Source organism: Oryzias melastigma, linkage group LG2 (assembly GCF_002922805.2).
Source record: "Oryzias melastigma strain HK-1 linkage group LG2, ASM292280v2, whole genome shotgun sequence".
Classification (NCBI taxonomy): Eukaryota; Metazoa; Chordata; class Actinopteri; order Beloniformes; family Adrianichthyidae; genus Oryzias; species Oryzias melastigma.
In genome coordinates, this window is record NC_050513.1 from 13625304 (window position 1) to 13649858 (window position 24555).

Consider the following 24555-nt stretch of genomic DNA (forward strand, 5'->3'; position numbering starts at 1 on the left):
TCATCTCATTCCCCTTTGTGTAAAAACAACAATACACAAAAAGAAACATGACTAACCATAAGAACATCTGATTTCCTCTAACAGAACCAGAACATTAAGACTGAACTTAACACAGAAGCATTGAGGAACCAGGCCAGAACCCAAATCCAGGGTAAAGAGGTTCAGTGAATGTGGTGTTGAAGGTGTTAAGGTGGATCAGTGAGTCATTGGAAACTCTGAAGAAGGAAAGAGTTCCAACAGGACAGTCTACATACACTGCTACTCTGAGGGAGGAAGAGGAAGAGGAGGAGGAGACTGATACCATTTTGTTATTGTGCCAAACATAGAAACCATCATAATCAGAGTAGAACAGACCCCAGGACAGATTGTTCTGTCCAAGCAAACCATCATTAGTGTTTCCTTTCCTTTTAATTCGTCTGTAACTCACTGATATGGAAACTCTATTTGTCAACTCAACCTCCCAGTAACAGCGACCAGTCAGACCATCTCTACACAGCAGCTGATGCCAGTGATCAAATCTGTCTGGATGATCAGGATATGACTGAAGCTCCTCCTCAAAGGTCACCTTCCTGTTGTTGTCAGACAGTTTGAGGTTTCTGTTCACTGTGTTTGTGTCGATTGTGAGACGACAAGAATCTGATGGAGAAACAAACACAATCCAGATGCAGTTATTGATCCATCATCTGTTCATTGATGAACACTTTAAAGAAGACTCATGAATGATTGATGTTTGAATGTGTTATTCTTTGTTGCTATTAATCAAATAAAAATCACACTTACACTTCCTCAGACCTGGAGTCAACCACTGGACTCCAGCAGGCTCCACCCTGAAAAGAGGAGGAGAGTCAGGAGAGCACAGCTTCTTTCAGGATTCAAACATCAACATCACATGGCTCTCATTCTGTTATTGTTCTACACCTATGAAGGAAAAGTCCAAGAGCTGAATACATTTACTTTAAAGTTTTGTCCTGATTCGTCATCATCCAGCAGTTTGAAGGTTCTTTTCATGTAATCTATGTTGAATTAGCAGGAAGGAGAAACCACGTCATCACTGAGGTAAACTGCTGAGACAGCATGAATAGAATAGAATAGAACAGAATAGAACAGAACAGAACAGAACAGAACAGAATAGAATAGAATAGAATAGAATAGAATAGAATAGAATAGAATAGAATAGAATAGAATAGAAAATACTTTATTAATCTCTTTGGAAATCCTCTGGGAAATTCAGGATTTATACCACATTCAGGAATTTATTCAGGAATACCAAACTGCTGGAGTTTCACTATGTTTAGTGAGTCAATGACGACCCAGAGTTGTTGATCTGATGACCACAATAATCCATCAAACATGAGCAGAGTTTGTCAGCTTCTTAACATTGCGGCTGTTTTCTGATTTGATAAAGTCTATGAATAAAGCCTCTTTAAATCAAAAATAGAGACTACTGACACTAATTCTGAGATGATCCATGTGCAGAGCTGAGAGAAGTACAAATAGTTGTCCTCCTCAGTCACATGAGTGTCAGAAGCAGGTCTTTCCATACCTGAGAGTGTCCAGTCTCCAGTCTGGATCCTCCAGTGCAGCAGAAAGCAGCTTAATTCCAGCCTCTCCTGGATGATTGTAGCTCAGGTCCAGCTCTCTCAGATGGGAGGGGTTGGACTTCAGAGCTGAAGCCAGAGAAGTACATCCTTCCTCTGTGATCAGACAACCTGACAGACTGCAGACATACAACAAGGCAGAAAGAGTGAGAGAATGTCAGTGAAGCTAATGATGCTACTTGTTCACACAATCTCTAACTTTCTCCTTTTGTTGTCTTTGTCTCTTATGTGATCAAGGTTTGGACTTTATGTCTCAATTTGAGTCACATTTAGAACTTTCACTATGCAGGAACTGAATCACCCAGAGCTTCAGGTGGATCTGCTACTTCCATTCTTACTTTAGTTTCAACATTCCCCGCCCTCCATTCAGAAGACCACTTCCTGAACTGGGTTCTGCTGAGGCGGACACTGCTCTGTAAAAGTGTCTTTGAAAATACCCAAATGACCTGCTAGAGACCATAGATGCAGCTGGTGACAACATCATGGCAGAGTCCTGCACAAGGTGGACACGGTTTTCTAGAAGATACTTTCCATGGTGCATTGGTAGAGCTGATATTCACTGTGATGTAGATGAAAATATGTGGCCAAACAGACGAGTGTGTCTAGTCGTCTATGATTGATTGCAGCACTCTCTGTTTGACAGTATTTTCAGTTTCAGAACTACTTCAGCAAGATTGACTGAGCCAAGGGAAGTTTATTTTTGTTGTTTTATTTCCATTTGCATAATGCTGTGAATGGTTACAAATAAACAAAATAAAGTCCATATTCAGTGTCTTTTTTTTAGATTGAATTTGAGTTTTCAAATTTTCAAGCATGGTTCATACTGCTGTCTTCACATTACATGACATTGGGAAACATTTCCAGAATAATCAGTCTCATTGAAAACATGCTGAAATCTTTTTACTTATTCTTTTAAAGAAGCTGGAGTCATAACGTGTTATTTTGACTACACTGAAACTTTCACTGACATAAAAACTTGATTTTTCAAGCATGAACTAACCATTATGAGCAACTGACTTGCATTTTCAGAAAGTGACTTGCTTTTGAAGGTTTTCTACAATGGTTTGCACTAATACTTTAACACTGATGTGAGAAAAGTACTAAATCAATTGAGAAAAACTGTGAAATGTATGTACAAGATGTTTGACAACATGTTCAAGAAGTGTGTGGAAAGATACAAGAAATGCAATAAAGATTTTTAGTTATGTAAACAATGACTAATCAGTTGGACAAATGTAGATAATTTTAAAAACATGATAAAGTGACCATTTTGTAGAGATTTGTACTTAATCAATTGGTTTGTGTCCAGAAGGATATACCATTGAATGAAATGAACATGAAACTGACACTAGGTTTTGCCCAAATTACTAAATGAAGCCCAATGAGCGGATTTTTCTTCATGATATTGGGCTATGTAATTAAAATTGAATTGAATTAAATGTTGTGGAGGTTGCACCAACTGTTGTGATACATTTAATTCTGTTGTGAGAAATGCACTTAAATGATCGAGAAAAATTGTAATCTAGAATAATCCCAACAAAGCAATGGTTCAAATGTCCACTGGCTTGACTGGACTTGAGCCATTGTTTTATTTTACATGTAAATTGTTTTAGATCTGGGAGGGCTTTGAATTAGACAGGTATGGTCTTTGACCGAATGTGGTCCAACATTTGGCTGGTCTATAGTCACCATTAGCAGCTCCTCTTGTGTTTAATCTTTTTGAATCGTGTTGCTTAGAATTTCTGGGGCAAGACCACTAATGTATTTCAAAATTAATTAAAGTACACTTTCTAAAATCTTCAAAACTTAATAGAGTGTACTTTTTCTAAATTCAATTCAATTCAATTCAATTTTATTTATATAGCCCAATATCACAAATTCAATTTGCCTCATTGGGCTTCATGCCTGTAGTTTTTACAGATGCACAGATGGAGTCATAAAATATGCATAAACACTATGTCTTCCTTAGATATTGTATCTTGATTTTAATACCTGGTAAACTCTTTTGGAGTTGCCACGACGGATAGGATCAGGAAGGAGTCCATCAAAGGGACAGCACGAGTTAGAGGTTTTTGACATAAAGTCAGAGAGACAATTCTGAGATGGTTCAGAAATATCAAGATGAGGGACAGTGAACATATTAGTAGAAGTCTAGAGCTGGAAGGCAAGAGGTCTAGAGAAAGACCAAAGAGGAGGTTTATGGATGCAGTGAACAAGGACATGAAGGTAGCTGGTGTTAAAGAAGAGGATGCTGAAGACAAGATTAGATGGAGGAAACTGATTCACTATGGCAACCCAAAAGGGAAAAATTGAAAAGAAAATAAGAACAATTTTGGTAAACATTCCTCTGGTGTGAGCTTCACGGAAAAACATCTAAAATATTCTTTTAATGCCGAAAAATTAGATACAACCTGGAAAAAAGGTTTTAATTTAAAAACAAAATCTGACCTGAGAGTCTCCAGTTTACAGTGTGGACTCTCCAGTCCAGTAGACAGAAGCTTCACTCCTGAATCCTGCAGGTTGTTGTTACTCAGATCTAGATCTCTGAGTCTGGAGGACTGAGAGCTGAGAATTGAAGACAGAGCTGCACAGCTTCTCTCTGACAGATTACAGCCACTCAGTCTGAAGAAAACAAAGTAAGACAGAAATTCTTGTCAATTGTCATCTTGTGTTGAATTGCTATGTAGAATGTGTCTATTTAAAAATATACTTTTCTTCTGTCTGGATCCTACTGTGCATAGTTTTATTTTTATTTATTTTTTGACAAATGTTGTATGCATAAAGATGTTGGCTTAAACAATGAATAATACATTTAATTCCTGTGTTCACTAATGGTAATGTTCTTGAGAGTTCTTACAGAGCTTTGTCTGAGGCTTTGATCACTGGCAGCAGCCTCAGAAGAGCCTCCTCTGAAGCAGAGTATTTCTTCAGGTCAAACACTTCCAGATCTTCTTCTGATGACAGTAAGATGAAGACCAGAGCTGACCACTCAGCAGGAGACAGTTCATCTGTGGAGAGACGTCCTGAACTCAGGGACTGTTGGATCTCCTCCACTAGAAAACCATCATTCAGTTCATTCAGACAGTGGAACAGGTTGATGCTTTTCTCTGCAGACAGATTCTCACTGATCTTCTTCTTGATGTACTGGACTGTTTCCTGGTTAGTCTGTGAGCTACTTCCTGTCTGAGTCAGAAGACCTTGTAGATGATTCTGATTGGTCTGCAGTGAAAGACCCAGGAGGAAGCGGAGGAACAAGTCCAGGTGTCCGTTTGGACTCTGTAACGCCTTGTTCACAGCACTCTGGTAGAACTGGACTGAGTTACTTTGCTTCAGTTTATAGATCTTGTTTTTTTTCTGTTGTTCCTCAATGAGGTTGACCCCAGAGTTGATGAAGTTCAGGTGGACATGAAGAGCAGCCAGAAACTCCTGAACACTCAGATGGATGAAGCAGAACACCTTGTCCGGGTACAGTCCTGTCTCCTCTCTAAAGATCTTTGTGAACACTCCTGAGTACACTGAGGCTGCTCTGATATCGATGCCACACTCTGTCAGGTCGGATTCATAGAAGATCAGGTTTCCTTTCTGCAGCTGCTCAAAAGCCAGTTTTCCCAGAGACTCCACCATCTTCCTGTTCTCTGGACTCCAGTGAGGATCTGTCTCAGCTCCTCCATCATACTTGACCTTCTTGACTTTGGCCTGAACCACCAGGAAGTGGATGTACATCTCAGTCAGGCTCTTGGGCAGCTCTCCTCCCTCTCTGCTCTTCAGCAGATCCTCCAGAACTGTAGCAGTGATCCAGCAGAAGACTGGGATGCGGCACATGATGTGGAGGCTTCGGGATCTCTTGATGTGGGAGATGATCCTTCTGGCCTGCTTTATACTTCTTAATCTCTTCCAGAAGTACTCCTCCTTCTGTGGATCATTGAACCCTCTGATCTCTGTCACCATGTCAACCCACTTGGCAGGGATCTGATTGGCTGCTGCAGGTCGTGTGGTTATCCAGAGGTGAGCAGAGGGAAGCAGGTTCCCCCTGATGAGGTTTGTCAGCAGATCAACCACTGAGGTGGACTTTCTAGGGTCAGTTAGGATCTGAGTCTTGTGGAAGTCCAGAGGAAGTCGACATTCATCCAGACCATCAAAGATGAAGATGATCTGGAAGTCTTCAAAGCTGCAGATTCCGTTGGTTTCAGGGAAGAAGTGATGAACAAGTTCCACCAAGCTGAACTTCTCCTCTTTCAGCACATTCAGCTCTCTGAAAGTGAATGGAAATATGAAGTGGATGTTCTGGTTGGCTTTGCCTTCAGCCCAGTCCAGAGTGAACTTCTGTGTTAAGACTGTTTTCCCAATGCCAGCCACTCCCTTTGTCATCACGGTTCTGATTGGTTCTTGTCTTCCAGCTGGGAGTTGAAAGAGCTCTTCTTGTCTGATGCTTGTTTCTGCTCTGTCTGCTTTCCTGGATGCTGCTTCAATCTGTCTGACCTCATGTTCTTCATTCAGCTCTCCAGTTCCTCCCTCTGTGATGTGGAGCTCTGTGTAGATCTCATTCAGAAGGGTTGGGTTTCCTGATTTAGTGATTCCCTCAAACACACACTGGAACTTCTTCTTAAGCCTAGATTGGACTTGATATTGACAAACTGCAGCAGAAGGTTCTGAAGGAAGACAACAATCAGAGTTAATAAACTCTCTACAGCCTGAATGATGAGGGTTTGAATCCATGTTGTTCCATGTGTTGAGACATCAGTAAATCTTCATTTGTCCAACAGCTGAAACCCTCAGAGAAATCCTCTTACTGTTCTGCAGTCGATCAGCCAGCTCCTCCTGCTTCATTCTCCTCAGGAAGTTCTCTGTGATCTTCATCAGTGACTCTCTGCTGCTCCTCTGCTCTTCATCTTCACCCACCAGCTCCTCCTCATAGTCCCTCTGACTCAGAATCTTCTGGATCTTCTTCAGCTCCTTCTTCACAAAAGTCACAATGTTGTCCTCCAGCAGCTGTAACAGAATTCTAGATGAATGAGCCAATCAGAGTGAAGTCATGGAGCCTAACATCAGCTCCATGTTGGACACACTGACAATTAGGGCTGGGCACCAAAATTAGGTTCTAAGGAGGAACCGTTATGATTTATGTGGTTCTACTGAAACCAATCAGTTCCTCATTCAGTGCTAAGTTACAGTGAAGGTCTATTTGTCTTATACTTCTATTCTGTTCAATACATTGAAGTTCTAGCCAGTCCTTCTACCTTTCCTGTAATAGTTAGTGGGCTTATATAAGACCAGTGACTGGGTGAGCATGAGAGCGTACAGCGCTGAAATGTCTGGCTGCATTTCACAGCAGGTGTTACGTCCCCAATGGGAAACTGGCCCAGAGTCTAGGGGATGACCGTTGATGGGGACAATAACATTAACTGGACACCAAACATAAAGGAACACAGTTTATTAAAATAAATGGAAACCTGTGTCCTGAAATAAAGTAAAAATTAATTAGTGGGAATGGTAAAAAGAACAAACCAAAACAGAGTTTGGACCTTGGCCAAAAGAAAAAGAAGACAGGGAGACTACTGACCCAGCCATGACGACCGTCCGAGTCAGCAACTCCCTGCTAAGGCTGCCTACAAAACTACCTGAAGAACATAAATTAAACAAAACCCGCAAATCAGAACTACCAAGGCCCAACCCCAAACTAATACAACAAAACCTAGCAATCTAAGATTGCTGAGGACAAAAAGTAGACAAATGTCAAAAACCAACCCAAAACAACACCGCACAAACTAAACCCAGCCTGCTGCTCTGCTCCCTACCTGGCTCGGTGTGGCCGCCTCCGACTTAAATAGACACCAGCTGCCAATCAAGGCACATTGGCCACACCTGCCAGGTGAGCCAAAGGGAACTGGATGGAAAAGGAGGCCAGACAGCAGCAGGATGTAACAGCAGGTCACAGAAGTTCGACAGGTCGCTACGTCACATCAGCCAATCAGGAACTTTGAGCACGTGACATTTTCAGTTACCCGATCGGCAGGAAAAAAAAAACTAATCCAAATGAACATTTTGTCCAGAACTTCCATCAATTATTTTTACCCACCGGAGCCGCAGGATTTACCAGAGCTTGTCTCCAGCATACGGGATTCACTCTGGACAGATCTGCAGACTGTCTTAGTGCATCAGTTTCTCTGGCTGCAGCCAGCCTCCTGGATTTCAGCCAAGCTCGCTTGCTCAATACTCAGGCAGACAGACAGCCGCTGCGGGGAGCGGGGGTAGCCTTCTCCGGTCTCCTGAACTGCGATGTTTATCTTATTTTCGTTAAGATAGCAATAAAAAAAAAGGTCCCTTGAAGTTTCCCCTTATCAGGTTAATGTGGGACAGCCTTTAAGCTCAGTCACAAAGGCACAGGAACACCGTGGAAGCAGCTGTTATCCAGACACACACCCCAAGTGAGATAGAAGCCCCAATAATGACTCTTTGAAGAAATTCACTTTTTGGAGCTTTTTTGTAGAACTTTTTTGTAGAAAACGCACATTTTTGATGTTGAGGTCTTTACCATGCATCAATATGTGACAACTTGGGAATGAAAATGTGTTGATTTGGAAAGATATTGGCATTATTCTTTTTAACTAAAGTACTGAAATTGGCATTGATTAGGAACCACAACCAATACAAAAAAAGCGCTTTGGCACCGGAACCGAATAAAACCTAATCGGTGCCCAACCTTACTGACAATCCACTGGTCTCCAAAGTGCAGCATGGAGATGACTGTGAACAGAATGATGGACAAGTAGTTGTTGTTCATGTACAGACCAGAAATATGGAGTCCAGCTGTGTTTGATGCTGCTGGACAGACGGACCACTGGGAGTCTCTGAGCTCTGCTGGTCCACTCTGTGGAGAATTATGAACAATCAGATCTATTCTGTCTGTGCTGGTAGATTTAAGACCAAACTAACTAGAGTCAGTTCAGTTCACCAAGTCACAGATAGAATTCCTGCTATATAAAACAAGTAAGATCTCCTACTGTTGTGAAAAATGACCCAATAGCAAGAGAAGTAAGTATTTAAAGTTTTTAACCATTATGGTTAAATTTAAAATATTTTAATTTATAACTTAGCCTATGAAACATTTTTTGAGGCTGTGGTAATAAGCTGGAGTGCCCAGACATTACAGTAGAAGAACACGCAAACTCCACAAAGAAAGGCTGAACTTTGTAATATTTCTCTTATTTTTATTGGGACAACAATGTGAAGAGTTTATTGACATATTTACACGTTAAAGGTTCAGAAACAAGTACATTGGAAATTTTCTTTGGCAGCTCTCAAGTCAGGATTAAAAAAAATCCCCTAATTTTTTAAAAAAAGAAAAAAACTCTCTAATTTGTCTGTAATTAATCACGATTAACATGATAATTTGACACTCCTAAGTTATGTCTCTCTTTTTTGTTGTTTGAAAGAAACCAATTCAGATCCATTCTTCTCCAACATCTCTGTTCTCAGAGACTATCAGAAGACTCAACTGGAAAGATTTCATCCCACATAATCCTCCAAGTGATTCTAATCAGAAAACAAGAACTGAATCAGACCTCAAGTCATTCAGCTGAAAACTGTTGATGATCTGAACTATTATCCAGCCTCCTTTAACTCTGACAAATACTTACTGGTCCATTCTTGAACTGATGTCTTTGAAGTAAAATGGTAAATCTTTTGACTTGTCACTCCTGAAGGACACCCAGCTGGGTTCATATCCAGGTCCAGGTTGGTTCCTGTGAAGAATGAAGGTTGTTGATGTGAGTGCTGAGCTCTGACATGGAGAAGAGTCCTGGACAGTTAGAGATGTTCATCTCACCTCTGAGCTTTGCTCTGGCTCTCATCTTCCCCACACAGAGTGCTTTTAGAGGGAGGGGCTCCCTCCTGTGTGTCCTCACACTGATCCATGCTGCTGGATTCACTGGATCCACTGGATCAGCTCACACACACCTTCTACCTTCACCTGCAGAGGAAACACTCATCATCAGCTCAGATCCTCCTTCACTAACAGATCAGCTGCTCCTCCACTGATGGGCTCTTCTCTTGTGTTTCCTCCATTGCCTATATATAGAACTGGACAGACGTCTGTGACATCACTCATAAAAAATGCCTTACCTCTTTCTCCAGCGAAATGAAGCCAATTCAATTGCCATTTTTTATATTTGGACAATGCCGTGTTGGAGCCAGACAACAGTGATTGGTCCGAGTAGGTTTGACCCCAAGTTTACACTGGTTCATCTGTAATGCGTCTCCATTGCGTTGCATGGAGAGCCGTCTCTCCACCGTCCGTTATTTTGCATTGTTCCCGCTGCGTCCAGACCGTCCCCCCCCCCCCTTCCCTCAGTCTGCTAGAGGAGTGGTTTGTCTTGCTCTCTTCGCTCACTCAAATCTTAAGCAATCGTGCTCCATGGCCTCTTCTTCCTCAGTGACTCATTATAAAATGTGTGTTACATGTCCTAAATTATGGTGTTCCCGTTTTTTCAAACAGTGTGTGACAGTGTTGTCCACCCTGTTAACATTTGTTATTGCTTGAGTATGTCACCTTAAAAATAACTTTTTATTTTGAAAGTACAATAGGCGTATTTGTTTTGAAACCCAGACTTGTTTCCAGTTTCTCCAGCGTTTATAGTCAGGGCTACTACCAGGTATTTAAATGGGGGTGGAAAAGTTACCAATGATGTGCACGTGTGTGGGAGCTAAGTAGGAAATCCTTGTGGCAGTAGGAAGGCTTAGACTTAGGGATAGGAAACTCCACGTCTAAAGGGCTGCAATGTCTGCATGACTTCCCGATATCCAACCTCTAGTCATGACTGACCATCTGGTTTATCACTACAAGTTACTTACCTTTATTGTGATTTATTGCTTTGAGTGAACATTGAATCTGAACTTTAATCAACTGAATGAAGATTAGTTTGAAAAACATTTGATTTAATTTGCAATTTAACTATGAATGGTTTTGTTGATGTGTATGCAAAGACTGGATTTATTTGATCAAAATTAAATTAAAATGTTTCTTATGATGAATTTGAGACAATGAATTGTTGATTGAAACTGAGCAAGATGAAGTTTTCATTTGTGGACTCTGCAACGGGGAAGGAAAACTGCAAGGAGCTTTGAACTTAAGAAAAAGAAATGCAGCCAACACTTCTAGTAGGAAAAAATATAACCCCACCAAGCATCCCACATAAACCAAAATCTTTGAACATTAAAACATAAGGGACACCACTGTATCTCACTCACTCATACCCATTTCTGTGGAAACATTCAATATCAGAAAAGTGGTGAGCAGGTTTTAGCTGCTGCACTTCTGCTCTCACTCCACCAGATGGAGACAAGCAGCTGCAACAGCAAACATTCCATGATGGAACATTTCCATTTATTCAGTTTGACAAAGAAAGAAAAAACTTCCTGTTTCTACAATTCGGGGAAAATGAAGCAGATCAAGGAAAAAAAGGACAGAGATAAAACAAGGTGAAAAAAGAAAGACCTGATCTAGATGTAGACTCAAGTAAGCTGCAGGCTGGGCAGCTGTGGACTCTAGATTCCTAATGAAGCGTGAGATCATAACGACTGAACAGATCATATGGAAATTATGTTGGTTGAAGAAAAACGAATCAGAGATGAGCTCACAGTTTTCTTGCAACATAATGTCAGAAATTGAAGAAGTTCAGAACTTTGAACCTGTGTTTGTTCTGACCTCCATCAGCAGAGATATCACACACTGAAAAGCTTTCAAAGTTTCTCACAGACTTCATTTGGAAGCCACTTGTTTTTAGAAACATTTAAATTTAATTTGAATCTAAGATGGAGAAGAAGGGTTGAACAGTCATCGGAATGTCTGAGAGACACGTGATAGTTGTGATGATTTCACAACATTGAGCCAACAAGCTGCTGTCTGTGCGTAAAATCAGCCCTATGTATTATTTTATTATTAGTGATTTAAATTAGGGCTATGCGTATGGTCGTTTTGACAAATATTGGACATAAATATGCCAGAATTAGTATAAAAAATAAAATACATTTGTTGTTCTAAGGCAGGTAAAAACAAAAGAAACATGCAGACATTACAAATAAACAATGACAGAGAAAAGCTCAGCGGTTCTACAACAGCCAACAGTACAGAGTAGACACGACCACAAAACTTGAACATTTACATTAAAAACACAGCATGAGTACACATCTGGTTTGTTTTAAACCACTGCTTTAAAACTTTTAGGATCAGCCAGAGAAGAAAATCCAGCGACCCTCAAAGTTTCTCCTTCACGTGAAGCTTTGACTTTTTATTCTGAGTCTCAAATTTAATCTGAGCTCTTTCTCTGCTGCTCTTATCCCTTACAGATAAGAGCACACAGACTCATCACTGCCTACATGATGAGTGGAGAACAAAACATAGAGACTTACTGTGAAGAAGCAGAAGAAGATAGTTGCTGTCACCGTCTCCTCCGGCTCTGTCTGCTCTGACATGACACACCTGAACAGAGCTTTTTTTCTGTATATGTAAATTCTGGAGAATTTGACTTCCCTGTATTCATCATGTAAAGCAGCAAAACAGGAACACAGTGGTTCAGTCAAGTAAGTAAGGATGTCCCGATCCGATCACGTGATCGGAAATCGGGGTCGATCACGTGGTTGGGGACTCGATCGGAAACGGACTCCTTTGTCCGATCCGGATCGGATATTTCATTTATTCTCATTATGATCAGAGCTTTATATTTCATCTTATCATTACGGATAAATACTCCAGTAGAAGTCTGCATGTCAGGAAAAGATCACAAAATGTCATCACCAGAAAACGCAGCAGAAAACGGCAGCAGCTCAAGCTAACTTGTAAACAAAGCTAGCTAGAAAGCTAACTTCTGGGACCAATAACTCTTTTAAAAACGCTTTAAACTGACAGCAAGTGTCTCTATTGTCCTAACTCAAACAACAACCTATAAAGATATTCCAACAGAAAAAGACAGTATTTTGTTTCTTTTTAATGTGAAGCTCTTTGTGCTTCTGTTCAGACGACTAAACAGTAGCTGCTAACTGCTACATGCTAGCACCGTGATTTAACTCCTTAGGACCCGAGCTGTCCTTTGATATGCCTGTTTTATTTATCTGACAGAGAAATAACAGTTAAGAAAATTAACTACTTTGGTAATAAAACCGAAAATGTGACGTCTTAAGAACTTAAAAAATAAGCACATAATCTTAAAAATAACTAAATAAATAAAACTAATAAATTAAAACTAATAATGATATCAGCTATTTATGAACACTCATCAAATTTTATGCTAAAATAAAGTCATAATTTATTTTTAAGAATTTTAAATGAGGACAGGAATCACATTTGGTCAAAAATGTTCAATAGCTCTAAAGATATTAAAGCTACAGTCACTAAACTTTTTCAAATGACTAATTATCACTTATATAACAAGAAAACTGTATTTTTTTCCCTAGTTTATATTTGCTGTATTTTTACTTGTTTATTAAAGCTACTTCACAGAAGTGTTTTATTGAAGTTTTTAATGGTAAAATAAGGTTAATAAAATATACATAAGGGACAACACTAATCTGTTTCTTCAATTTATTCATGTTTTAAATGTCTTATAAAAGTATCGGATCGGGACTCGGTATCGGCAGATACACAAAATCAGATGACTCGGAATCGGATCGGGCCCAAAAAAACCTGATCGGGACATCCCTACTCCTAAGGTTATAGAGAATTTACCTGATAAACCAGGATCACTTTTGATCATTTTACTGTAAAATTATGTAAGGAATACAGGTATTTATTTCACAATATGAGGAAGAATGAGCAGCAGGTGAAGTTTATTCCTCAAATTATCCGGAGCATTCAACACACTGAGTCTAAAAAAGGGATCCAATGATTCAGCCAAGCCATGATTCAATTCGATTCACAGTTTTAAAGTCATAATTTTGTTTTTTTTTTACCAATTTTTTCTCAACGCAGTGTATTTAAGGTATTTTAAGGCCAAATATGTTTTCTTTTTGCCCCTTATATCAAAAGTGTATGTTTTCCTACTAACAGAAATGATTCAATAGAAATAAACAATTATACAGTATACTAAAATGATCCCAAATCATTTTATACTCGGTTCATGTTGTGCTCCATGTGTGATGGACAGCTCCTCACCAGTGCCTGCTCAGCCCAAAGCCCCCCAGCCGCTGAGAGCACACTCACCTCCACTTGCAATCAACGCACATGACTGTTGTCACAGTAGATTGGTCAAAGATGCGATGAAAGTTGCAGGTCGAGGAACAAATCTCTACTTTGCTTGAATTCGCACTAACAATTGCGATCGCAGATAAACAGCATGCAGCCTGTCTGCGACGTACGCACACACAGCGAGCCTGCATGAAGAAATGTGATCTACTCCGCATTTTTGTAAATTTGGGCACAGGCCTTGACAAATTGATTTTTGTATTTTCTGCACTGATCAACATTTTGAAGAGTTTGAATCAGCTTTTCACTGATTCGCGAGGTATCATTACATCCTTAGTCTGAATCCAAGCTACAATGGAGAAAGTTTTCTCATACTGCGATGGACAAGCAGCTACACTTCTATCTGATCACCTTATTGTAAAAAGAAAAAAACAAAAAACACCGATCAAATTCAAATACAGAAACTGATAATAGCTGGACAGTGCAGGACATTTACACACATTCCAATTTCACCAGTCTTGTAATAAAAGAAATGGGGATTAAAGAATAAAAATCAAGCCAGTCGGTCAAAAGTATAAAATTTAATGAGAGCTTCTGTAAGGTTAATGTCTCCTTGGGCCAATGTGGAGTTAATCTTTTAAATTAGAGAAAGAGGTTGCAGATTCATCAGAGGGATTATCCATCAATTTTCTAAACCACTTTGTCTCTTTCTGGGTCACCGGGGAGCCAGAACCTAACCCAGCCACTTCTGGACGAAGGCAGGATACACTCTAGTAAGATCGCCAATCTGTCGCAGAGCCACAATCAACCGCAAGAATATATTAAAACAAATTCAGTGTGATTTAAAAAAAATCTATTTTGTTATTTGCAATATTTTCTGAATAAAACAAAGCATAAATTATGTTAAGGACCACCAATGTATTTTATGCTCATTTTTAGAAACTGCTTTGAAATTTGTCTGGGTTACGAATGAGGCCAAACCATTTCACTTCATCTACCATGTTTGAGAGTTAGTATGAGTACTTGTGGTGTTATATCGTGTTTGGTGCTAAGTACACTACCTGACAGTTCTGCTTTTGTCTTAAACTTTATCAGTTTTTTAATGCAAATGTGCATCTAGATTTAGACCAGCAGGAGCCTCACTAAACAAAGGCCCTCTATGATTAGACTCTCTTTAGCACGGAGCAGCTGAACTGAAGAGGTCATCTACAAATGGGCCTGGACAGTCTACATGTCACATGACTTACTGGATTTACTCCGTGCAATCATAAGAAGGGGAGTGAAAAAGATTGGTAGAAAAATCACAGACACTAATCCAGTTAATGGTGGTATTTGGTTGAGTCCTTCATCATTGAAACTTTTCTCTTCTCAGTTTCTAGAATATAAAACTTTACCGTTTGACCTTTGACCTGTGCCACAAACCATCATATCAAATAATAATAAAAAAACATGAAACTGCCCTAAAAGTTGATCAACTCTGACTTACATTGTTTTTTTGTTTTTTTTTAAAGTTGTCCGGCACTTGAGCAAACAGCTGAGGGCCTCTTGTGTTGGAAAGATTTTACTGTTAAAATATGGGGTTATGAATCTTCAGACAAACAAAGTGTATATTTGTATGCATAATAAATATAAAAAGCTTATATGCATAAATATTTATATATAGTTTATGAATATAGTTTATATCCATTTGTTTTTGGACTGGAATAAAAAAAAGAAGGAAGAAAGAGCGAGAGAGTTGGATGTTAGAGATATGGTTAAAGGTTATGATGGGGGAGATAGAGGGGGAGGGGTCAGTTGATAATACGGTCATAATATAAGAGTGTCATAAGTAAATTGCATGACTTAGTTCTCACATACATACACTTACACACTAACAAATGGTTCGCACACAACTATTTTTTACGTATATTCACATATTAATGACTTATCTCACAGGGCGCACCAACTGAAATTGGCTTATGCTCCCAGACAGGTCCACACAAGATTTACATATCCACCATTGTTGGGTTGATATTTATGACTTGATTTATGATCCACTCCAAAACGATGTTCAGATTCCTTACCAGAATGTTCACTGGTGTGTCTTTTCAATCCAGTCCACAAAGCCTTCAAATGCTATGACAGGACAAAGCCAGACAGGAGTGTAACCCAGGTTACTAGACCTTATTGAAAATAAATGTTTCTTTTTTCATCCTGTAGAGGGCGCTTTACACTGAAGTGCAAAACCTCTGCGGAGGGATACACGAGGTATCTGTGAAGCTGAGTTTCAGCGGAGGGATATGTGATTAGGTCGGTATTAGAGCTGGATGATTCGACTGGAGAAAGAAAAAAAGAACGCACGCGAGTTGTCCCCGCTGTGTTTTTTATGAAAGAAAAGAAAATATCTTCATCTCTTTGTGAGATATTGCCTCCCAGACGACTGGAGTTTATTAACATTGATAAAAGGATTTGGTGAGTGAATATTTTCGTTTAATTTGGTTCACTGTAGGGTTGTGAATTATACTGAATTTTATTTTAATTTATGTTGTAAAGTGATTACAGTTGAAATTCTTTTTTTTTACTTGTATATTGCCCTTTTTGAGTGACTTTGAGCCGTGCTAACGAACCACGAGGTCCCGTTAGCTAGCTAACCCTTGTTTGAGCTAGCAGCATTTCACACTGTACAGTGTGTTAGCATGACCTGTAATTAAGTGCAAAGACTGATGTTTATATGTGTTTTTATTTTATATATTGCACTTGCATGACAGGTCAGGTTTTTTTCCGTTCGTGAGATTCACCGCCATTGTGAATCTGTTCGAGTTCCTGCACACCACAGAGGACGGACGTACTTTGATGGCGAGCCAACCCACTGGAGTCTGAACAGTTGCATCTGACAAGTCTTCTGGAACCCCGTTTGCTACAAGAAAGGAACTGAACATTTCAAACTCGTGGTAGGACACAACCTACTTCTTTTCTACAGGTGCTGAGTCACCAGGAACCTCTTTTAGAAGAAAAAAACATTACCGAAGGATGGAACGGACTCTCCTCTTATTTTTTGTTTGAAATTTCTTTTATTTTATTGAAATATGGTTTTGATTTAAGGAGTTGTATATTTTTGTTTATTGCATTTTGTGAACCAAACGGGTACAATTGTGTTAAAGGTTTAAATTAAGACTTTTAATTAAAGGTGAACTTTAAGTTTGAAAGTAATATAAAATAGAGTTTAATTGAACTAACATAGTTTTAAGTGAAAGGAATAAAAAGAGAATCAAAACCTTGCAAGGTAAAGTTTGACCAACCCCGGGGTTAAACCAAATTAATTTTTACAAAAAAAAAAAAAACTTATAGTGCACAACTTTTATTTTGGGTTTCTATTTTAATTTTCCATGTTTATGACAGGACTTGAAGATGTTTTGTTATGTCTTATTATTTTATAAATAATCAAATATCCTAAAATCATTATTGTGGTCGGTGGTTATTATTTTATTAGTCTATACACTGCTCCTCTGAACCTAGAGCAATTCTGGTCCGAAATCAGCATTTGAGGTGCTACAGGAGTCTGTTCAAGAATGTTAAGACATTTCTGGGAAGGACATTCATTAGAGCTTTCTCTACTCCATTTGAACTTCTTTAGACTTTCTTGCCTTGTTTTTTTTTTTTTTTTTTTTTTTTTTTTGCTGTCAAGTTGTCACATATTATTTTCATTAGGAACTTTGACTGGATCAGTAGCTTCAGGTCTGATTCCTGCATGAAGAAAGTGAACAAGTTCTTCAGCTGCTCTGTTCTGGAAAACTACCTTCAGATCTGCTTCAAAAGAGCTCTTTTCATTTTCTGTGAGAGAAGATTTGGATGGATGAAACTCAGCTGACATATTTTGATGGCTTGTCATTGTCTGAGTTTGACCTCTGATTGCAGCCTCCAACATTTGTGGAGACAAAACTTCTTTCTCTGCTGCATCCACTGGATCAACCTGTGTGGAGTTGTAAACCACTGATCTGAGTTTTGCTGTGGAACACTGAAGCGGGAAACAGTTGCTTCTCAAAGTGTAATTTATAAGCCTAATTGTTTTTATTTAATTGCATGTGTTAACGATCTAACATTGACAGCCATAATATATATACTGTACATTGGAGGTAAATAAACAGAGACACAGAAAGCAAACAAAGGTCAGAGGTCAGCAACTTTTATAATATGAAGTGTTAATTCCAAATTTTCTCATGAACAGCTGTGCCATCACCAACTCTAACACAAAGAAATACAAAAACATTCATGTCTGAAATTGTATTTAATTCACAAACAGCAGGTTAAATAACTTTTCAAACATACGGTATCAAAACTGGTATGTTTTCATAACAATATTCCACAAAGAAAATAGTTGAAACAACAGAGAATAGTATTTCTGTGAAAAAAAAAGTATATTTGTGGTATATCATACATACAGAAATAGGATTGGATACGTCAGAACAAAATACCATGAAAATTTCTAAGAACTTCACAGCCATTAACATCAAAAAAACAAGCAAACAACAAAAAAAAAACATGTTTTGGCTTTGTTAGATTATGAAACAGACCTAGAGTAACTCGATGTAAGGTAATTATGTGATGCTACTTTAATTGCATGTGAATTTTTTTATTTAGTAGTTTATTTGACAGGGACAATGTGCAAAAACATTAAATATGCTTCACACCAGATTATAGCTGAAGCTTGTTTCCATTTATAGTCCACAAACAAGAAAAAATCCATACAATACAAACTTCAATATAATTCTAAACAATCATTCAAATACCTACTCATACCCTCAACCTTTCCATAAACAACTAATTACAGAATAGAATTTTACAATAAAATCTAACTAAAACCATATCACTGCTTACAAAGCAAAGATAAGAAGTCATTCAAGTACACATTCTTATTCTAAATATTACAAATCATGACTGGTTATACGATAAAAATAAATGAAATTATACAATAAAATTTTGCTCAGACCAGGTTGTGTTATTTACAATCCTTAGTGTTGACATTGCTGCTTTTCTAATAGCAACTCCTTAAGATTGCATGAGAAATGGTTCATTTCTGAGGAAAGTTTCAGACTCTGTTGGAGTTTGTTCCATTCTTTGATGGCTGTATGAGAAAAGGATGTCTGCCTGAAGGCCGAGCTCTGTTTAGGCAACCTGCAGTCATTGTGACAAGTGGACCTTGTAGTCTTTATGGTTTGCTCCAAATAGAGCTGGACATATTTTTTCAGTGGGGGAGGCGCCATATTGTTGAAAATTTTAAAAAGTAATCGCATATTCATGGAGATAGTTTTACTGTCAAAGTTTAGCATGCTATGTTTTGTAAAAATTGGAAAAGTATGGGATCACGGTGGTTTGATATCTTACACTTTAACTGCTTGGTTTTACAAGGATTTTAAAGTTCTTGTTGTCTCACATGCTTGAGACCAACATGATATTCACTAACCAATGTGAGAAAAAAATAATTGCATCCAGATAGACTTTTGCACTATTGTGGGTCAGTTTATTTTGAATGTTTCTAAAAAAGGGGAAAAAAGGTATTTTGTGGTATTTTACACTTTTTAAACATGTTTTTATAAACTAAAATTTGAATCAAGAATAACTCCTAAGTATTTAAATTCCTCTACCATTTCAATTTCACAATTTACATGGAAAGTAAGACTTCTGTTTTTTTGTTTACTAAGAAACTGAAGAAACACTGAAGAAAGAAAAGGAAGACTTCTACAAACAGGTCATTCGTCTGTTCCTTCTGAAATACAAACTTCATTCATAAGTAAAAGTCAGTCAATAACAACAATTTTGATCATTTTTTCATGCTACAGTTTGTAAAAAGGAAGAAAAATGTTGAAATGAAATTTCAAACAACACACTTTATCTCAGTGGAATTGTTAATAAGCTGCTCATAGGCAGTGTTGCCAGATAGTGTCAGAGCTTTCCAGCCCTTTGTAAAATTTGTATGTACGTAAATCTGGCTGATGACGTCAGTGCCTCACCAGCCAACCTCACCACACGTCCCTGCCTCACTCATTATCTTTAAAAAAAAAAAAAAAAACATTTCAGGCACCCATAGGACTACAAAACAATGCATTGTGGGAAATGGTGTTCTGGCAGTTCTTGAACTTCAACATGATGCTGATCAGAAATAACTGCCGGTAAATGAAGGAAGCCTTCATTCAGCGTTTGTAACTCTTTCTGGAAAATAGTGAATCACTGATGTAAAAATGAACAATATTTTTACTATTTGGTTTTATTTGTTAATGTTGCCTTTAAAAGTTAACTTTAATTTCAATTTTAATCATTTCTCTGGGACAATAGATATTAAATTAACCCAGCAGCTATTTTTCTTCTGTTGTCCACGGACACGTGTTGATAGTTATTATTAAAAACATTATAGTAAAGTTCATACTAAGGAGGATTTTTAAAACAGAATGTTAAGGACATCGCCGACTTCCTGTTCCCATACAGTCTCGCTCTTCCCCCCTCATCTCAGGCGCCTTTCACGCCCCCGCCTGGTCTTGCCGACGATCCAGGCAAGAACCGAGTCATCTCAAACACACCTTATATGTATCGGTAATCATCTCATTCCCCTTTGTGAGAGTTAAAAATTAACAAAAAGAAACATGACTAACGATCAGACCATCTGGTTTCCTCTAACAGAACCGTTAAGACAGAACTTAACACAGAACCATTGAAGAACCAGGGCAGAACCGAAATGCAGGGTAAAGAGGTTTGGTGAATTTAGTGTTGAAGGTGTGAAGGTGGATCAGTGAGTCATTAGAAACTCTGAAGAAGGACAGAACACCAGCAGGACAGTCCACATACACTGCTACTCTGCGGGAGGAGGAGGAAGAAGAGGAGGAGGAAGAAGAGGAAGAGGAATAGAAGATTGGTGTCTTTTTAGTATTATGCCAGACATAGAAACCATCATAATCCAAATAGAACAGACCCCAGGACTGATTGTTCTGTCCAAGCAAACAGTCATTAGTGTTTCCCTTTTTCCTGATTCCTCTGTAACTCACTGATATGGAAACTCTATTTGTCAACTCAACCTCCCAGTAACAGCGACCAGTCAGACTATCTCTACACAGCAGCTGATGTCTGTGATCAAATCTGTCTGGATGATCAGGATACGACTGAAGCTCTGTTACATGTGTCACCTTTGTGTTGTTGTCAGACAGTTTGAGGTTTCTGTTCACTGTGTTTGTGTCGATTGTGAGGCGACAGGAATCTGATGGAAAAACAAACGATGCAGTTATTGATCCATCATCTGTTCACTGATGGATACTTTGAAGAGGACTCATGACTGAGTAAAGTAACAGTCTAAAGATAATTCAATTTGAATTTTTTGTTGTCATGAATCAAATGAAAATCACACTTACACTTCCTCAGACCTGGAGTCAACCATTGAACTCCAGCTGGCTCCACCCTGAAAAAAGAGGAGTTGATTGAAGAAACCGTCCAACATCTAAACACATCTATTGTAAAGTTCTGTCCTGACTCATCATAGTCAAGTAGTTCGAAGACTTATTTGATCTCTGTCGAAGCAGCAGGAAGAAGAAACCGTATCATCACTTAGGAAAACTGCAGCTCTTTTTGTGTTGATACAACATGAAATCCACACTGGTGGACTTGCACTATGTTTAGTGAGTCGATGAAAGCCCAGAGTTGTTGATCTGATGACCACAATAATCCATCAAACATGATCAGACCGTGTCAGCTTCTTAAAATTATTGTTATTTTCTGAGTCATAAAATCTGTGAATGGAGCATCTTTGTGTCTTCTTCAGTGCAGAATTTTGGGGAAAATGTATGGAGGAGACAGATATTGACTATTGAAATGAGAAATAAAAGCTGCTGACACTAATGCCGAGAGGATCCATGCACAGAGCTGAGAGAAAGGCAGATAGTATATTTGCAGTTCTTCCTCCTCAGTCACATGACTGTCTGCAGCAGGTCTCTCCATACCTGAGAGTGTCCAGTCTGCAGTGTGGATCCTCCAGTGCAGCAGAAAGCAGCTTAATTCCAGCCTCTCCTGGATGATTGTAGCTCAGGTCCAGCTCTCTCAGATGGGAGGGGTTGGACTTCAGAGCTGAAGCCAGAGAAGCACAGCCTTCTTCTGTGATCAGACAACCTGACAGACTGCAGACACATAGCACAATAAAACACCTCAGAAACAGTGACAACTGCAGTGAAGCTGAAGCTGCTCACTAGTTCACACAAACAGAAATTTTTGTCATTCATTGTCTGTATGTTTTTGTGTGATCAAGGTTTGGATTTCATGACTCTGCTTGGACAAATGTCACATTTGGAACTTTTGACAGGTTGCCAGTCTGTTGCAGTGCCTCAATCACACACACTCACTTTCACATCTAGGGAGAATTTAAAATAAGATATTAACCTATGTAGCCTGTTTTTGGACAATGGGAGGAAACCAGAGTCCCTGGTGAAAACCCACTAAAAGAGGCCTGGGAGCTTGAGGGTCCTGTGCAGTATCTTAGCTGTTCCTAGCACTGCACTTTTCTGGGCTGAGATGTCTGACGTCTTTCCAGGGATCTGCTGCAGCCCAGAGTGCTCCAATTACCACGGGTACCACTGTCACTTTCACCTTCCAAGCTTTCTCTAGTTCCTCTCTGAGTCCCTGGTACTTCTCCAGTTTCTCATGTCCCTTCTTCTTGATGTTACCATCACTTGGTACTGCCACATCCAACACAACAGCTTTCTTCTGCTCTTTGTCCACCACTACAATGTCTGGTTGGTTCTCCATTACCATCCTGTCCGTCTGTATCTGGAAGTCCCACAGGATCTTTGTTCTCTCCTTCTCTACCACTTTCAGAGGTGTTTCCCATTTTGACTTTGGGGTTTCCAGTTCATAGTCTGTACACGTTTCTGTATATTATTCCAGCTTCTTGGGTTGTGACGCTCCATGTATGCTTTCCCAGTCAGCATCTTACACCCTGCAGTTATGTGTTGGATTATTTCCGGCACCTCTTTACACAGCCTACGCTTTGGGTCTTGTCTGGTGTGCTAGATCTCAGTCTCTATCGCTCTGAGCTTGTTTTTGTGCTGCCAGAATCAGCACTTCTGTGCTGTTCTGCAGGCCAGGCCTTTCTAGCCATTGGTAGAACTTCTTGATATCAGCTACTTCTGTAATTGTCCGGTGATACATCTCATGCAGGGACTTGTCCTCCCATTGCTAAAGCATTAGCTAAAGTCCAAATTAGCATAAAAACTAATTAGAGGCCAAATTACTCAAAAAAGCTAGCTTGTTGTTTAATTACTGATCTCCAAAATAGCCTCAAATTTCTCAGTAAATTAAAGAGGTCAAAAATTTTAGCATGTTGCTAAAATAAAAGCTAAATTCTAAATTATCCCAGAAAATCTTCACTAGATAACAAATTAGCTGAAAACATCAGGATTTTTTTCTAAAACATTAGCTATTCTCCAAATTAGCCTAACACCTCCAGTGGACAAAAAAACTAGCAAAAAACGTTAGCATGTTGCTAAAATAGAAGCTAAACTCTAATTATTTTGAAAATTACAATTATTTCATCTTTCTTCAGCCACAGAGCCACCTTGGAGAGATAAAAGAGCCACATGTGGCTCTGGAGCCGCTGGTTGCCTCCAAAGTAGAGTTGGAGGTAGAACCTTCTGCCACTAAGGCCCTGTTCTATGGTATAAGCTCCCAGCTCAAGTAAGAGAGGACTACTTTCAAAGTTAGGCTGAAAACATTCCTCTTTGGACATGCCTATTGCCAAGCTAGCTATTAATGATAGAATAATTGACATAATTCTCCCATACCGTTAAGAAGTTAGGGGAAATAATAATTATTATTTACATACTAATTATTTCAAGAGTCTTATTCTTGCCATTGAGCTGGCTCCTCGGGACTCGCCTTACTCGTTGGAGGTATTGGGCTGTTGCAGCTTTCCTTGTAGCCTGTTCCAGGTTGCTATTTGCCTGTGGAATTCCAAGGTACTTGTAACTCTCTTCAATGTCTGCTATTGTTCCCTCTGGGAGTGAGACCCCTTCTGTGTGGACTGCCTTCCCTTTCTTTCTCACCATCCGACTGCATTTCTCAAGCCCGAATGACATCCCAATGTCAGGACTGTTGATGCTGGTGGTGTGAATCAGGGAGTCAATGTCCTGCTCGCTCTTAGCATATAGCTTAATGTCATGCATGTAGAGGAGGTGACTGATGGTCGCCCCGTTTCTGAGTTGGTATCCATAAACAGTCTTATTGCTTATTTGGCTGAGGGGGTTCAGACCTATGCAGAACAGCAGTGGGGACACAACATCACCTTGGTATATGCAACATTTGATGGATACTTGTGTAAGCGGCTTGGCATTGGTTTCAGTGGTGGTTTTCCAGAGTCATATATATGTATAATCATATTTTATTTTCTGTAAACTCTTTGGGAGTGATCAGGATGGATAGCATCAGGAAGGAGTGCAACAGAGAGAAAGCAGATATTTGAGGTAAATTCAGAGAGGCCAGACTGAGAAGGTTCAGACATGTCCAGAGGAGAGACAATGAAGACATTGGTGGAAAAAATAAAATAAAACTAAATTTGGAAAAAACCTGGAACCAAATTTTGAATAAAAAAAAGAACAATCCAACCTGAGAGTTTCCAGTTTACAGTGTGGACTCTCCAGTCCAGCAGACAGAAGCTTCACTCCTGAATCCTGCAGGTTGTTGTTACTCAGGTCCAGATCTCTAAGACTGGAGGACTGAGAGATGAGAACTGAAGACAGAGCTGTACAGCTTCTTTCTGACAGATTACAGGCACTC

The 24555-nt window shown here is 39.2% G+C and overlaps 3 protein-coding genes, 1 long non-coding RNA gene and 1 pseudogene across 4 annotated transcripts in view; 1 reads left to right on the forward strand and 4 right to left on the reverse strand.

Annotated features, from left to right (window-relative positions):
- Positions 1–24555, reverse strand: part of LOC112139907 (NLR family CARD domain-containing protein 3-like) — a 385294-nt gene that overhangs the window by 97562 nt on the left and 263177 nt on the right. The window lies entirely within an intron of this gene.
- Positions 1–24555, reverse strand: part of LOC112139908 (NACHT, LRR and PYD domains-containing protein 12-like) — a 249874-nt gene that overhangs the window by 11717 nt on the left and 213602 nt on the right. The gene's annotated exons all lie outside the window — the stretch shown is intronic.
- On the reverse strand, positions 7–6425 carry LOC112145310 (NLR family CARD domain-containing protein 3-like). Its single transcript, XM_024270460.2, has 6 exons — positions 6389–6425; positions 4456–6247; positions 4047–4220; positions 1544–1717; positions 781–827; positions 7–636 (listed from the first exon to the last, which is right to left on the reverse strand). Exons 1-6 carry the CDS (start codon positions 6423–6425, stop codon positions 107–109), a joined length of 2754 nt encoding a protein of 917 aa, XP_024126228.2. The 3' UTR covers positions 7–106.
- Positions 15909–17211, forward strand: LOC118599570. Its single transcript, XR_004948974.1, has 2 exons — positions 15909–16224; positions 16521–17211. It is a non-coding gene; the product is annotated as an uncharacterized LOC118599570 (long non-coding RNA).
- LOC112145316 overlaps positions 17913–24555 on the reverse strand; it is an 11446-nt pseudogene continuing 4803 nt past the window's right edge.